General features: G+C 34.4%; 1 protein-coding gene across 1 annotated transcript in view; it reads right to left on the bottom strand.

Annotated features, from left to right (window-relative positions):
* Positions 1-18,456, bottom strand: part of LOC128652451 (CUB and sushi domain-containing protein 2-like) — a 1,617,569-nt gene that overhangs the window by 633,696 nt on the left and 965,417 nt on the right. Inside the window, 1 exon segment of the mRNA XM_053705390.1 lies at positions 237-340. Within this exon segment, the coding sequence (XP_053561365.1) occupies positions 237-340 (104 nt within the window).

Here is an 18,456-nt window from a genome sequence, read left to right as displayed (position 1 = left end):
CTAAAAACTACTTCCAAAACTATTCAGCTTTGATATTAATGAGTTTTTTTGGGTTCATTGAGAACATGGTTGTTGTTCAATAATAAAATTAATCCTCAAAAATACAACTTGCCTAATAATTCTGCACTCCCTGTATATTTATACTGTGTATACCATGAATATATATACTGTGTTTCTCTCACATTTACTGCCCAAACATTTTATTATCTGAGATCATATAAAGTCTAGGAACTTACACATAGAGCACAGTCTTCTGATCTCCAACCTTCCCCCCATCTCCTATGGTCAGAGTATCGTACCCTCTCTCCAGTTCAAATTCTTCAAATGTCAGCTTGATTACCTGAAGGGATATAAACAAATGAGAGAGGACACTGCACAATATAGAACTTTTTGACCTATCAAAACACCCTGAGTTTTGTATAATAGATTTTTGAGAGTGTATTTCATAGGCCATAACTGTAGTTCTGAAATGGAGGGCACTTATGGTTTATTGGATGGCGCCACCATGTAGTAACCTTCCCTTTATTCCCACACAAATTAGCAACATTTCTGTTTATTTCTTAGGCCAAATTTCGGAGTATTCTGACTAAAGTACACAGCTCGCATTAATTGAACGTTCCTTTAAGCCTAGTAAATGCTGGTCCCTGAGTCACATTATATTTATCAGCATTGCAGATATCTGAACAAAATAAAAAATATCTGTTAAAATACAGCACATGCGGCTTTTCTGATGCTCATTATTTTCATGTTATAAAGAAACATAGATTTTGACAGCAGATAGGAACTAGAAGGAATTTCTAGTCTACTCATATTTCCATTTGAAGTGCAGGTTTAATGAATCCTTAAGATAGCCTTTAGCATACCGCAGTCATTTGTCCCTAACACTGTTTGTCATAAATAATTCTTCTGCTTCAAGACTATACAAAGATGCTTTTGCGGATTACTCCCGGTCCTGCATTAATTCTAGAGCTGCAACCATTCACAATAAGAGTAGGAAATATGTTTTTGTATAAACATAGTGTAATTATGTTATAAACATAGTTTAAAATATAGATAATTTATAACAGAAACTAGCAGCTAGGCCCAGAAAATCTAATAAATTATCCTTTACTATATCTCCTTATTCACTTGTGCCATGAGGTTTTGTCTTCATTATGCCACCTCCTCAGTATAAGTTATGGTGAGCAAATAATGTGAGTGAAAACCCTACATTATAAAAACAATTCATCAAAACAAAATTGCACCTTTAATAAATGTTCTTGTGTCACATGGTCTTAAGTCTTCTGGTGTTAGCAAAGTTACACCCCCAAAGATCATATTTCAAATGGAAATTATTTTGTCTAAAAATGTAAACTAAAAGCTATTTAAATTTTATTAAAACTACTACACCAATAATAATGGTATACCTCCTATTAATACCCACTGGATGATAAGTAAAATTAACTTCTCTAGTTATTAGCCAATGAGCATAAGAAGGAAGTACCCAAAAGCCAATGAGCGTTAGTAGAAAGTATCTATCAGCCAATAAGCATTAGTAGGAATGTGTCTATCAGCCAAGGAGCATTACCAGGAATGTGGCTATCAGCCAATGAGCATTAGCCGGAATGTGTCTATCAGCCAATGAGCATTAGCATGACAGTACACAACTGATGTTACTGTATTAGTTCTTAGTTTACAGTTAAAGTGCTTATACTTCACATTTTCCATGCAGCTCATTCATATGCACATTGCACAATAGAAAATTTTTGAGTACTATGTCCCATTAATTAAAAATATAACAAATACGTATATAGAAAGAATAGCTAGGGCTAGTCATGTGATCTATCACCGCAATTATCAGCAATATCCTCAATAATTATGCACAGATACTGATTGATTTGTGGAAATGAAGGCCATTTGATTATTTAACACAAAGTTGACCAATATCTCTGGTGCTAGACAATGTGTATTGATCATGCAAAACCCTACCTGTTTCCTAGAACACATGCTTTCAAAATCTCTATTGTAAATATGTAAGTACCGTGCCGCTTTAGTGCAGACATATATTTTGGAGTGATAGCGTGACATGTTTAAACAAGGTGAAAAAAAAGCTTGTTCTGCTGCCAATTTGCCACTTTAACACAGGATTTGAAAATTAGAGATGATTGGCGGCACTAACGTTAAAATGGAAAATGATCTTCCTTTAACTATATATATATATATTTATGCAAACAGGGATGTGTTCTATTGTCTCAGCAGGGTGCAATGCATTGTGTATGGCAAATCATCTCCACAATATTTATGGCAGCAGAACTGTCAGGTATAAATAGAACATGGAATCTTTAAATGTTCCGTTAACAGAGAAGTGAGGCTTGTAGATTCTGGTGTTCATTTGTCACACTCGCTACATAATTAACGGAATGAGTAAAATGGTGGGAGAAAGTGTGGGATGAAGTGACAGTGCATTTCATATAATAATAAAAAAAAGCTCAGAAAAACAACGGAACAATCCCTTGTCTGCCAGAATCAGTTGGAACAGTGCAGCAATGCTGAACAACTCTACATGTCAGCCAAGGGGTTAATACAAGAAAAAAACTAGTTAAGTGAAATAATTAAACAAAAAAGGCTTAAAATGTATGTGTAGTTTTAAGGCAGCATTTAGTCCTTATCATTTTGTATCACAAAACAATAAAGAGGTTGGCAATTTCACAATGACTAATGAACATTGTTGATGAATGCTTTATTTTGCCCTGCAGGTAAATCATTTTGATATGCAAAATATTTATTTGAAGTAATTCTATGACAGTTATTTTGCCAATAACACATACATCACTGCTGCAGTGCGCAATGTGTTTGAAAACTAGTATGAATAATATGTGAAGATTTAAATAATTTAAATACATATATGTTTTTATATATTTATATATCTGGTTTCACCTCATACAGGGCTCAAGTTAAGATGCAGTTGGTTCTTTTTTTTTTTTGGTCTAATGTGCTGTTTGATTTTTTTTTTTAGGGTAAATTCAAGTGATAACTAGAAAAGTTATATAAAGAAAAACCTGTACGATTCCTATTCAGAATCACAAAATAATTTTGTTTGTATGCATTTATTTTGATTTATAACTATCAATAAAGGTTATACCAATGTGAGAAGGAAAAATATATATCAATTGTGAAGATATATGTATTATGATTGTTAACTGTATTGTAACAGTTAACTTTTTGGTTAAAAATAATAGTATATTTTATATTAACTTTAGTTTAATACTTTGTTTCTTTTTTATATTCATAAAATGTTTCTACACAATTAATATTTCATATTAAATGCAATATAAATAACATATACATATAATTCTTTATATAATCCAAATGTTTTTTGCAATATACTGCAACATAAAAGTGAGTGTTCAATAGACGTAACAGATATTTAAATAAGGAAGACTTGCAAGTATAATTATACTCTATACAAATAAATTCTAATAAAAAAAAAAAAAAATAAAGAAAAAATTAAAACAATTCCACTCCAACAAAAATGTTGTACAAAAACATATTGGGCTAGATCACAAGTGGAGCGCTAATTTAACATGCGCCCGTAAAGAGGCAAGGTTCTTTGCCGTGCCTGACTAAATCAGTACGAGGCTCCCATTGGACCCTATGGAAGCACGCTCTCATGAGAACACAACGCTACATTAACATTACGTTCTACTTGAAATACCAGTGCACATTTGTGTGCACAGGTATTACTGAGTGGAGAGCAAATATCACGCCATTAAAAGGGCAATTTTGCGCTCCACTCATAATCTAGCCCATTGTATGCAAACCCTTTAATTTTTATGCAGCTTCTTTTTCTATATCTTTGCATTTTTTTTAAAAAAAAAGCTATTGCTAAATACTAAATTAACTAGAAAATTATTTAAATACATGAAAAAAAATATAAAATGCATTTTTTCCTCAAACCTTAAAGGGACAGTCTAATCAAAATTAAACATTCATGATTCAGATAGGGCATACAATTTGAAACAACTTTTCAATTTACTTTTATCATCAAATTTGCTTTCTTCTCTTGGTATTCTTTGTTGAAAGCTAAAGCTAGGTAGGCTCCTATGCTTATTTCTAAGCCTTGAAGACCGCCTTTTATCTCTGCATTTTCACAGTTTTTAACAGCTAGACAGTGCTAGTTTGTGTCTGCCATATAGGTAACATTGTGCTCACTCCCATGGAGTTATTTATGAGTCAGCACTGATTGGCTAAAATGCAAGTCTGTCAAAAGAACTGAGATTAGGGGGCAGTCTGCAGAGCCTTAGATAAAAGGTAATCTCAGAGTTAAAATGTGTACTTGATATAACAGTTATATGCAAAACTGGGGAATGGGTAATAAAGGGATTATCTATCTTTTTAAACAATACATTTTTTTCAAGTAGACTGTCTCTTTAATGGAAAAATACACAGCCAAGTCAAAAATAAAAGTATTGTCAAGAATTGTCTAATGTGTTTGATAAGTAAAGCTCAATCAATATCACAGGCCGCGCTATCTTGAAACTTTTTTGCAAGCCTTATACACAATCATTTTTATTTATACATGAGCAGTGAGCATGAAATAGCTCAGACATGCAATATAAAAAAAAAAAAAAAGGTCAAAACGGGTTTGAAAGTGTCGAAAACGCCAAATCTGTTTTAAATACATTTTATGATGTCCCTGGAAATCTGATGTCAAGTTCTCTCAATCTAAAGTAAGCTAATTAATTGCAAATTGAAAAACCTAGAACTTTTTAAACAATACATTTTTTTCAAGTAGACTGTCTCTTTAATGGAAGAATATGCAGCCAAATCAAAAATAAAAGTATTGTCAAGAATTGTCTAATGTGTTTGATAAGTAAAGCTCAATCAATATCACAGGCTGCGCTATCTTGCACTTGGACTCCCACAAATCTGGTATTATAAGTGGGTGATCAAAAATATTAAGCAAAGGCTTTTAACATGGCTGAAACTTTTTTGCAAGCCTTATACACAATCATGTTTATTTATACATGAGCAGTGAGCATGAAATAGCCCAGGCATGCAATATAAAAAAAAAGGTCAAAACGGGTTTGAAAGTGTTGAAAACTCCATATCTGCCTTAAATACATTTTATGATGTCACTGGAAATCTGATGTCACGTTCTCTCAATCTAAAGTAAGCTAATTAATTGCAAATTGAAAACCTAGATTTAAAAAAAAAAAAAAAGTTTGGAATGGTCTTAAATATGGAAATAACCATAAAATCCATGCAATGCACTACACACAACCCTTCTAGTGGATTAGAATACATACACCCTTATCTATCACAGAGTTTATAAGTTAACTAGTCCTAAAGCCTGTGTACACGGGTCAATTTCTGCAGTGCAGCGGTCCCCCCTGCCCGCACTCTCGTCACGCCCCCACCACTAAAGCTCCAGTCCGGCCACGCCCCTGCCACAACTGCTCCTGTTTGGATACAACCCCCGCCATACCCGCTCCTGTCATGACCACGCCCCCACCACACCCGTCCATCCTCTCTGCTGTCTGATCCTCAGTTACGTGTCAACGGCTAGGTATGTTTGTCCTTGCGCAGTCTCTACTACGCATGCCAGCTTCGGACAAACATACCTGGCCTTTTATTATATAGGATTAAGTCATATAAAATTTAAACTAAATTGGCACATCATAGTTACTGCATGTCCACATTTGCTTATAAACCAAGCTCAGCTCTAACTGGGGAAACTTAATTGATGCTAAAAAACCGTATCTCTGTTTTTCTATTAAAATTTTCCTTACCTTAGAGAATTTTTATAGATACAATATGAGATTTTCAACTGGAATACAATTAGTTAATATGACCATTTGATCATAAACTCCAGACCCAACAAACCGTTCCGGATCTTGCAGGGCTGTCACAAGTTCAGACACTCCCACAGCTTCCCCTGTGAGGACAAAAGTCACAAGGTCTGCTCAGATCCCACCCAAAAGTTGATAAGCCCCAGTCATGGACCTACCCCAAAGCCCTGGTGGGCCAGCGACCACAAATTCCCTTTGCCCCTTTGCCTCAGAAAACCTCTTTGAAAAGCTGGGAGGAATGAAATTTACTGAGAATACTTTTTCTTATTTACAGAAAGACTGTGTGATAAGCTTTTGAGATCCTTTGGGCTTTGTCTGCTATTATAATTCTGTTATATGTTCCTCTTGTTGCACACACCATCAGATTCTAAGCTGTTTTGGGTAATGCCTTCCAGCTCTAGCACTAGTTTTAGTTTGCCTTATATAGCACAAAGGTTTTATTAATATTTAATAAGAAGAAACATTCATTTAGACTAATATCATGAATTTGCATGTGTGTTTGTTTCTTCACCTTAACAGAAGAAAGGGAGGGTCAATATAAAGAACAGGTGTGAGGTAAGACAATGGAACTCTTTCACAAAGTGACCTGAATGGTGTGAAATGCATAAGTTCAATGAAGGTTTGCTGTACTGTCTAAGACATATAATGAATCAAATATGCAAAGGATGCTACTGCAAAGTTTACTGTTCCCCTTTTCTTTTTTTCTTTGACAAAGTCTTCCAATATAATGATAGACAATATTCTTATTGGGGCAGGCTCTACCATTATCTTATTGGACTACAAGCTCCTGCGTACAGCAGCTACAATATCACTTGGTTGATTATTTTACTTCAAAGAGAAGCCAACTGTGCCGGCAGATAGCTCCTACATGTCTCTCTCTCTTTGTCCTCTGCCGCTTGCTGTGAAACCGCAGAGTCAGATTCCATTTGATCCTCGATGGACAAAAAAAACCTCTTCATGTATTGAAGGAAAAGGAACAGCCACTTTAATACATTATACATTGATCAAATCTGCACAGAAGCCATTAAGTTTTCTTTAAAGTTGCTCATTTTATTTTGTTCCCAATTACTTTTTTGATTCTTGACCTTTGTCAATTCAGGAAGGCCTAAAATACTTCTTAACGGTAAATGAGCTTAAGCCTCTGCCACACTTTTTAGGGCTATGCTATTTTTTTTTTTAACAAAGATTCTTTCTCTTAGAAATTAGCTTTTTCGTGTGATGTATTTAAAAGAGTATGTTTTAAACACTGTCAGTTGAAAAAAATTATACAATTTGAAATCTTATAATATTTTGCAGCAGAAGCATATTTTGCAGTGTTTGAGATGATATTGCATCACTTTGCTCCAAACTCAAAAAATCTTTACAATAAGATGTGAAATCCACCTGACAAAAAAGAAAAAAAAATTCTGCTTGGTTCAAAAAAATTGGTTAAACCTTTTAGTAAAATTCAGTGAGTCCACAGCTCAGTGGGGAGATATGTAAATTATTGCTATTATAAATTGAAAAATGTATTAGAATTTATTTTTTCAAAAGGAATTTCATGAGTACATGCTTGTGTTGACGACGTTACATCATCGTAATAGTTGTGGTAGTTTTTGTCATTTTTTTTATACATTGCATAACTTGGATTTTCAATGTTTTGCATAAATCTTTGTTCATTATTACCGGTATATTTAAAGTTAGTTTTACTTTAGAGCAGGGATAGGAAAGATGTCCGCCACAATCTTAGTATATTTTTTCTTTCTGATTAAATAATTGTTTTGTTTTTTTTAAAAAGTGTTGTGTGAATAAAGTGCGTGGCTTGTCAAGAGACGGCTAGCAATATTGGGTGATAAGTTATGGAATAAATAAAGCCTGAGCGAAATACTGGATGTGTATCTGCATCTGTATAATAACACCCAGCTCTATACAAAGACACAGTAGTGACACTGGCACATGCATATAGCAAGACAAGGGCTGGTTATAGAATCAGTGGTATCTGCATCAGTATAATAACACCCAACGCTATATAATGACACAGTAGTGACACTGGCACATAGGTATAGCCAGAGGAAGGCTGGTTATAGGATCAGTCAGTGGTATCTGCATCAGTATAATAACACCCAGCACTATATAGTGACACAGTACTGACACTGGCACATGGGTATAGCCAGAGGAGGGCTGGTTATAGGATCAGTCAGTGGTATCTGCATCAGTATAATAACACCCAGCACTATATAGTGACACAGTACTGACACTGGATCATGGGTATAGCAAGACAAGGGCTGATTATAGAGTCAGTGGTATCTGCATCAGCATAATAACACCCAGCTCTATATAATGACACAGTAGTGGCATTGGCACATGGGTATAGCTAGAGGAGGGCTGGTTATAGGATCAGTGGTATCTGCATCAGCATAATAACACCCAGCACTATATAATGACACAGTATAATAACACCCAGCTCTATATAATGACACAGTAGTGGCATTGGCACATGGGTATAGCCAGAGGAGGGCTGGTTATCGAGTCAGTGGTATCTGCATCAGTATAATAACACCCAGCACTATATAATGACACAGTATAATAACACCAAGCACTATACAAAGACACAGAAGTGACACTGGCACATGGGTATAGCCAGAGGAGGGCTGGTTATAGGATCAGGGGTATCTGCATCAGTATAATAACACCCAGCACTATATAATGACACAGTAGTGACACTGGCACATGGGTATAGCCAGAGGAGAGCTGGGTATAGAATCAGTGGTATCTGCATCAGTATAATAACACCAAGCGCTATAAAATAATGTTTTTAATTTCAAATGTACCTTGGTGTCCTTAACTAAGGTCTGTACTTTGGAAAATGTCCACCACAGCCTTTGTCTGTGCCTATCCTTGCTTTAGAGATAAGGCAAATAGAAATAAAAAAAAGTTCTCTTAATATTGCACTTTCTGTTTTTATGGGTTGGGATATATTATTTAATGAATATCCTTTGTGATGGATAATTCTATTATAAAGAGTGCCTAGCACAAAACACAGTAGGTTTTTTTATGGGCAACATTCATGTATTTTCTTGTTTTCAATTAATAAAGTTATTTCTGCTTTTTATCCCCTTAGTTTTTTGTTTTTGTTTTGTATTGTTCATGGGTAATGGTTCCATCAGCTTCTGTCATGAACTCCCAATACCTTATGGGAACTGTAGTTTAGTGGGTACAGGCCTTTGCATAGAGTCTGCCAAGACTGCAGCTTAATGGTTTAAGAAACAGTGTATCCTTTTTCCTAGCAGTTTACTTTCTTTGATAATGATTCTTTTTTATATATTCTGTTTATAATGCACTCTGAAAAAAGTTGTGTGCGTGTAAAAATAATTTTAATCTGAAGTTTTACAATACCGGTGTTTGCAGCGTTTAAGGTGGCATTGCATCACTCTCCTATAAACTCAAAAATTATTTCAAATAAAAATGACCAAAAAAAAACAATTAATGAAATTCTTACTTGAATTAAAAAACAAACAAAAAAAAAACATGGTTAAACTTTTTTTGTGAAATTCAGTGAGCTCATTTTGACCACAAAGCTAAATATAATTTGTCTTTAGTAAATGTTTTCAGCTGTTTATAGTTACCTTTACCACAGAAAGAAGGTACCTGTCTGGATGTTTGAGTGATATAACTGAAACACAAACTATGTTTTCTATAACACTGTGCATGTGCCATACATGGTTACCTAGCTAAGGTAATCAGAGGCTGCATTTGAATGCAGGTGGTGAGAAAGTGCTTTGGAATATTACATTTTAAAAACACAGTATAAGACTAGAAATACTATTTCGAATTCGAATGTGACATTCGAATTCGAATGTAGCATTCAAATTTGAATATTACATTTATTAAACACAGTTGTAGACTAGAAATACTATTTCAAATTTGAATCTTACATTCAAATTCGAATGTCAAATTCAAATTCAAATATTACATTTCGAAATTTAATGAATACATAGCTAAACATTCTATTATTTGAACAAATATTTTCAAATTTTATTGAAAAATTCAAAAAATGAAAATTCGAAACTAGAATGTTAGAATGTTATATAAACATTTGAAATTTGATTCAAACGAACAAATGTATCAAAATTCGTTTTAAATTTCAAATTTGTAGAAACATTTGCCCATCCCTACTCCAGACCCAACCAACCGTCCCCTACTTGTCCTTCTTTTGCTAAATTTGAATTAGTAATTCCACTCTCAAATAAAACACCTAGTGGCATTGCCCTTTCTTTCTCAGTTTTCATGGCTTTTTATTTCCTTTGTTCAAGAAAAGAAAGCCAAAGAGTTTCTATGTACTCTTGCACACATGTGTATAGAAAATTCACTTCTTGTAAACTACATAGCACGATAATGTATAATGAACACCATAATATTATATTAGAATCAGTGACAAATTGTGACTTGCTTCAAGTGTACAAATGTGTTCTTTTTGACCACCTTAAATGGTAGGATGTAGGGTCCAGTATAATTTATCATAAATTACATTTATTTATTTATCGCAACCAGCAATAATACCTACATATTGTTCAGTACAATAAAGAGTTGTACAAAATGGATATTAAATATATATAGGGAGAAAGATTTGAGAATTTAAATTTCTAAATGGTATGTTGTTTTATCCTAATTATTTATTTATTTCTTAATTTTGGCTTGATTTTAATAAAAAGAATGCAGAATTAAAGCTTTTTGTACATTGTACGTGTCTTTTAGCCTGTCACAATATAATTAAATACTAAATATACCATGAAATTGACTATGCGTTTCCAAAATTTCAAGACTGTCAGTAGAAACTGTGGATAGTCAGTAAATGTTTCCGATACAAAGGAGAACATCTTCATTACTTAAAATCTGAGAGAACGTGAAACACTGTTTTGAAGATCTCTAGCAGTTTTGCCCAGTGATAGCTTCATTTATAATGTAATTCATGTTTTATGTTTAATTGGAAGCAAGGCTTAAATCAAATCAACTTTGCAATTAGAATTTTGTTTAATTGCAGTAAGATGGCAATTTGAAGTTAAGAGATCATTATTTCTCTCTGCCTATCAGCTTTGCATCCATCAACCTCGGATAGAGAAAGGAGAATGTGAAATGGAAAATGATTTATTGCAATGGCTGTGTGCGCAGAGATCCTCAAATAGATACACCTCCTGTGGGACAGAGGGAAAAAAGTTTACTTTTGCTGTTATCAAAGCAGCTCCGATAAATTAAAGAAAATTAATTATGGTCGGGGTATAAGAAAGAGGATAAATATACACCCTTTTTATCAAAACAAGTTTTGTAATCAAGTTTAATTTCTCTTAACCAGTTTTGGATAGATAGATCATTTCCAAAATAAATGTTTTATACAGTATTTAAAGTTTTTCTGTTCATATTATATACAGTATATATATTTATACTTTTATTATAAATATATATATATATATATATATATATTAATATATATATATATATATATATATATATATGTAGAGAAAATAACTCATTGTGTAAACCATTTACAAATCTAAACAAGTCAGAAGACTTGCTTATACCCCAGAAACTCTCTGATTACAAATGCAGCAAAGGACTCTGGGGGAAGATATGCAAATGAGGTTCACAATGACTCACTTTTTTACTTCTAGCCTGCTTTTTAAGACAGACTTCCCTTTACGCCATAGCATCGCTGCATTTCACAGCTTCTAAGCTTAGCTAGGGTTAGTACAGTGATTCAGACCAATCCCAGGACAGCTGTTTCGTGGTTATTGCCACTCATCAGCTGGGAGTAGGTTGAATCACTGCTTGGTAAAATTGTTTTCTGGGGGAAATACAACAGCAATTTAAAATCAGAGAGTTTCTGGGGTATAAGCAAGTCTAGATTTGTAAATGGTTTACACAATGAGTTATTTTCTCTACATTTTGGATTTAGTGGAGGATTTTAAACTCACTTTTCGCCTCCCCATATTTTAAATTGCTGTTGTATTTCCCCCAGAAAACAATTTTACCAAGCAGTGATTCAACCTACTCCCAGCTGATGAGTGGCAATAACCAAAAAACAGCTGTCCTGGGATTGGTCTGAATCACTGTACTAACCCTAGCTAAGCTTAGAAGCTGTATAATGCAGCGATGCTATGGCGTAAAGGGAAGTCTGTCTTATAAAGCAGGCTAGAAGTAAAAAAGTGAATCATTGTGAACCTCATTTGCATATCTTCCCTAAGAGTCCTTTGCTGCTTTGGAAACAGTGTAATCAGAGAGTTTCTGGGGTATAAGCAAGTCTAGTTTACTAGTCAGGGGTTGAAAGCCACTAGCCCAGAGGGAAAAAGTTACTAATCCACTCAATGTTATAAATAGCAATTTCTTACTCGGACAAGTGGGCTAGTGGAAATTTCAACCCCTGTATATTACTGTGAGTTATATGGGAACATACGGTAGATATATGCAGATTGTATTATTCGTATGAGTTTTTAATAAATGAAATAGAAATTTGCTTAAAGGTATTTCATTCCTAAAGTAATATAGCATTTATTTGTGCAACAGCCATGCACACACATTTTATTTTCTTACTTTGGTCAGGCTTTAGTAAAGTGTCTGAGTAGGAGCTGTGTGCTTGATTCAGAGAAAGCATGTGTTCCATTTTTCCAAATTAGTCTACAGCAGTTTAGACTTTTATTACAGGACTGGCTGCATTTACAGAAGCTTCCTATAAATCCAAGAAATCAATAATATTTTATCTCTTTGTCAGATTAATCTAATATAAAACAAAGAATCCTATTTACCTCCAATATTTCAAGTGACCTAGCTAGCGAATTTAGTTTTCTGAAGCCAGTAAAACTATTTGTTGCAGATGCTGTTTGTACTAACACTGCATAGACTGCAATAAATATTTATATATACATAAACAAGTATTTAAAGAAAACATACTTGTCGTGTCTTTTCATTATGGAATAAAACAAGCCATATAAAAGGTCATTGGACAGTGTAAATTAGTGTAAAATGTTTCCCAGTTTGTGAAATAATAGTTTTAGTGTTAAAAATAGAAATAGTTTGTACTTGCATTGGCTTACACGGGGTATGATGAACCACAAATTTAAATAAACATTAAAATCATTGCATATATCGCTGATTAAAGGGGTATAAAAATGCAAAAGAGAAAATACTCTATTTGCTTGCATATACCAGTAAAAACACATAGTTAAAATAGGTTGCAGAGCAGCAATGCATTACTGGGAAGAAGTTTAAGACATCTGTTGAACATCTATTGAACCAATGCTGAGACATTTTACACCCCGTGCTAGCTGTTTTAACTGGATTTTATATTGTAGTCTTTTATTGTTTTATTTAAACCTTTGTGCTTTCTATCATTTAAATGAGAACAGTTTTTTCTGAGTGTGACTCTTTCAGAGCAGGGTCGAACTAATATACTACAAGATGTTTCTCAATGAGTTAAAAGAGAGAGGCCACCCTGAGAAGCACTGTCAATCAAGCAAGGACGTTTTTAGAGTGGATGTTCATTCTGTGTCGAATCATTTTGAGATATTTCTTTGGTTTGTTTTTATTTTAGACCGAGGATTTTTAGAAAATAATTTTAGTTTGCAGAATGATCATAATATGATAAATGCCACCATATGAAATGCAAAATAAATACATTTATGCAAATTAAATAAATACAATGTTTGTGTTATATTCTATAAAACAAATGGTAAATAGCACAGGTATAACTATTTACTAAATATTTGAAACATGCATTTTATGCCTCCCCATTCAGAATCAGTTTACAGTTCCAAAAGATTATTATTTTGGATTTTAAATGTTCCATAACAAATAATAATTTAAAATAAGACAAAAATGTATCATTTGGTCACTTTGAACCATCTTGCAATTTATGCATAAAATGAGTAGGTATAAAATATCTAACCATACAAATATTAGATACAATTTAAAATTACTCAAAATTCTGAGTTCTAAGACTTTTTGATATGGAGCATCTCAGCATTTCTTCCTTTTAACAATGTACACATGCTCATGCCCCTGTGCAAACACACTTGGAGTAGCAAAAAAGAGTGATTTCCTTATTTCACGAGTGGTCTCATTCCTTATGAGTTAAATCAGTGGGGGGGGGGGGGGGTAGGAGCTGTATAATGGCCCCCCTGTCCACCAGCACTAGAGCTCACCTGGTTTCTAGAAGACCAGCTGATCACCATTTTTTAAAAGAGAATCACTTGCCCCTGTAGTCCTCTCCCGCTCAGAGTAAAAAGCATTTTAAATGTTCCTCTGGTAATTGCCATTTTTCTGGTTTGGCTGCTGAGAGATGGTCTTTAAAGCCCCTCCCACCAGCCACAGACTCACAAGAAATTCCCTGCATAAGTTTCAACCTTGGTCACTTCAGTGTGGGCTATACCCAAGATCTTCATCAGAAGGGGACAACATGTCACGCTGAGCACTCAAGCGGTTAAATGGAGGTACTCAAGCCTCTCTGGATAAAGTGGAACATACACACTTTTCATAGGTATTTTACTGCAAAACCTATTCAAATAAATAATGAGTGCATATTGATATATTGTTTTATTTTTATTACCTAAACATTCTGGGTTAGTTTACAAGTGCAGCTCCATTGATAGTAGAGCGTGCCTTATTCTTTGTGCAATCTTGTGAAAAGAATAGCTCACAATGTGGTATTACAAATGGATGGTTAAATATTTTTAAGTAAGACAGCTTAATGCGGGCAAAAGATTTTTAGCACTCCCTATACCTACAAGGTGTGTTTTTAGCACCCACATTGCGCTTGTTTTAAAAGTTGTGGACTATGTATTGGGTTCCAGCACAATCCAAAATATCAATGTAATATGTAGTGCTTTTTAAGACCTGATGTAAATTATTATTATCAATAGTATAGCCCAGAACTACATGAAGAACTACATTACTTTTGGCTTGGCTCACCCTTGGCATAATTCACTTGAGTGATATCAGACATTGAATTTTACAGTACACTCCTGTAGAAGTCTTTTATGTAAGGAATTTAGCGCACCCGCGGTATCTGATATGTAGATGTTAGCATGCCCTGCACTACAGATCAAACAATAAAAAACTACTTTGGTCTTAATATTAACTCAATAATAGAAACTCTATTGATTGTGCTTGAGCTATGTTAATGTACAATAGCCCAAATATTTTTAAAATCTGCTTGTGATCTAGGCCTTTATCAGGACTTAAAATATTTAGTGAAATTAAGAAAGCATCCTCTTAAAATGTTAAGATGGGAAAGCAGGGCTTAGCATGGTGCATTTAGATGTTTAAATGAATAAATCGGCTCAAGCTCACATAACTGAGAATTTGCTTGGCAGTGAGTGAAGATTTAATAGCAGATTTTGTCCTGTTCTTTTGGTTTTCTTGATCTGAATCAGTTTAAGTAAAAGGAAGCTCAGAAGGGCTAAAAAAACTATAATAAAGTCCTTATAAGCCATTTTACCCTTTATTTCTACATTATTATAAACTGGACTTTTTTATTTATATCTATATATATATATATATATTTACATAAATTCATTTGGTATCAAAATGGAATGAACATAAAGGGGCAAACACAATGTTCTGAAATCTTCCGTATGGTGTTTACACCTAAACTAAATTCCCATAGCACTTAAAAATAACACTTGGACAGATGCAATGCTGTCTCAAAACAGAAATTATATATACAGTAATCTATCCTAATTGGAAAAAAAAATAGATTAGGCAGTTATGAAAGTAAAAACTAACTTTCGCAAAAAAAATAATTCTTTCAGCATATTTCAGGTAGAATTTTTTTTTAATAAGAGGCCATAAAATAAAGCAAATTATACATTTAAAGGGAAATAACAGTCAAAATTAAACTTTCATAGTTTAAGTAGAGCATGCAATTTACAGAAACTTTTAGTTAACTTCTATTATCAAATTTACTTTGTTCTATTGTTATCCTTTGTTGAAAAGCAAACCTAGGTAAGCTCAGTAGCAGTAACACACTACTAGGAGATAGCTGTTGATTGGTGGCTAAATATATATGCATTGTTATCTCGGCTCACCAGATGTATTTAGCTACTTCCCAGAAATGTATTGCTGCTGACTTTAAATAAACATATAATTATATCAAAGCAACAAGTGCAATAATAAAATGTTATAACACGTTTTATCTTTGCCCAAAAAAATACAACCCCTTTCATGCAACATAAAACTTGAGTGACTGTTTGAAATATCTTATGTTGGAGGACAAATATTTACACAATGGGGTCCATTCCAATACACTGGATGAGCCTTGCAAACTGCCTCTATGACTGCTTGTGAGGTTCCTATCCATTTCAATGCTCAGCATAAAGCTGTTATTGTGTGTTTTTTCAGTGGCTTTGTGTATCTTGCAACCAGCCAGTGCATCAAAAAGCACTTTTCTTTTGAGTTTTAAAGTTTTTCATTTTAACAGCCTTGACACCTTGATATGGTATTTTGGCATATCTTGGGATTTTCTGAGGATTTCAATCAATGTCAAAGATCTTATACATTTTTTTCCCCATTCTAATCCATCTGCAAGAAACAAGTGCTCTTTTCTTTTCACGCTTTTCCGATAATGTATTTGATCATGTGCTGGTCACTTTTTCTTGCTCCTCAGATTAAAGAAGTTTACTATGAAATCTAAAGCTAAATAATATTTTAAAAGATCACGGTAAAACAAATGGGTAACTCAGCACTGATGATGCTGATTGTGCGTTTTTTTTTTTTAAATTAGTAGTTAACCCCTTACATGTTTCATTATATGTATTTAACGTTGCCAAAAATTGCTTGTTGAACCTTCTGACCAACTGATTATAGTTTATCGTTTGCTCATACTCTGGAGATGAAGCATGTAGTATAGTGCAGATTTATTTTTCTCAGAATCACATATTTTTGGACCTTTGTTGAGTATTATCCTCCTATATGGTGGCTCCTCTATGGGCTTCACTGTCCTAACAGATATCCGTAGGGAGGGGGTACAATTAAATAGTCTTGGCTACTAAAAAAGCTAGTTTAGTATCTCATCATTTATAGCTTGTGAATGTGAAATTCAGAGTTAAACAGAAGTCAGTCTTGTATCATTTTTTTAATTTGTAACACTCAACAGGTTAACTGATGGTTGATGCTTCCTCCATATCCACATCCCCTGGGATTCCCATTATAACCATTTTTGATATGGAGCATCTCAGCATTTCTTCCTAATCATTGAATATAATCTCAACAGGAGAAAGTTCATCTTATCTGTCATTTACCTCCTCTTTCCACAAAGATAAATGTAGCATGTAAAGGTAGAATATGGTGTAGTATGCGTCTAACACCAAATACTGTAGACACCAAGGGCTAGATTACAAATGGCATGCTAACGTAAGCACCCAAAATATTTAAATATTGCGCTGTGCTAACTTGCGCATGTATTGCAAGATAAAAGTACAAGACGACTGCACAAGCGCAAACTAAATTTGCGCTTGTAGGCTTAGCACCACTGAAGTCCTCGCATAAAGGGATAGGGCTAAATAAAAAGTTACACCTAACACAACATAAACACATTAAAATAAAGTGTTACACTCATATATACACTATAATTAATATAATATATATAATTGAATGGAAAGTACTATAATAATAACTAGTATTTATATAGCACCTTTCTCCCAGTGGGACTCAAAGCTCTTTTTCAGCGCTCACTCTCGGAATTAACCAAATCAGCAGCTGAATAGTAATAGTTGTTATTATTACCCAATTAAATGATCCTCATTTATCGAACTCGGAAGGATAAAGGGCTGAGTCGGCCCTGCCGGGATTTGAACCTGTGACCTTGGATCTTTTAAACAGTCTTTTTTGTAGTCATTGAATTTATCAAAAGAGAGGGGGAGAGAGAGAGCAAAAGAGCGAGGGGGAGAGAGAGAGTGCAAAATAGAGGGGGAGAGAAAGAGAAAAAGAGAGGGGGAGAGAGAAAGCAAAAAAAAGGGGGAGAGAGCACAAAAGAGAGGGGGAGGGATCAAAAGAGAGGGGGGAGAGAGAGCAAAAGAGAGGGGAAAGAGAGACCATAAAAGAGAGGGGGAGAGAGAGAGAACAAAAGAGAGGGGGAGAGAGAGCAAAATAGAAGGGGGGATAGAGAGCAAAAGAGGGGGGGGAGAGCAACAGAGAGTGAGAGAGAGAGAGAGAGAGAGAGAGAGAGAGCAAAAGAGAAAGGGGAGAGAGAGAGCAAGGGGTGGGATTGCTGTATTGCAAAAAAATGGCCTGTGTACACAGGCTTGTGGACTAATATATATATATATGCACAATTAATTTCAATATATGCAGATTGTTAACAATCATATGTTAATTGTTTATGAAAAAAACAGCACTTGTATTACTAATTTCTGCATTGAGTGAGGCACTTGACTTGTCGTCCATAACATGAGGTGAAACAATGCGGATCAGGTCCGCAAGACATCGCTGAATGCGGAGAGCAATACGCTCTCCGCATTTAACATTGCACCAGCAGCTCACAAAAGCTGCTGGTGCAACGCTGCCCCCTGCTGACTCGCGGCCAATGGGCCGCCAGCAGGGAGATGTCAATCAACCCGATTATACTCGATCGGGTTGATTTCCGTTGATGTCTGTCTGC

The sequence above is a fragment of the Bombina bombina genome, chromosome 3 (genome assembly GCF_027579735.1).
Source record: "Bombina bombina isolate aBomBom1 chromosome 3, aBomBom1.pri, whole genome shotgun sequence".
NCBI classification, from domain to species: domain Eukaryota; kingdom Metazoa; phylum Chordata; class Amphibia; order Anura; family Bombinatoridae; genus Bombina; species Bombina bombina.
Note: the sequence above shows the minus strand (reverse complement) of the source record. Positions and strands in the feature narration are given on the sequence as shown.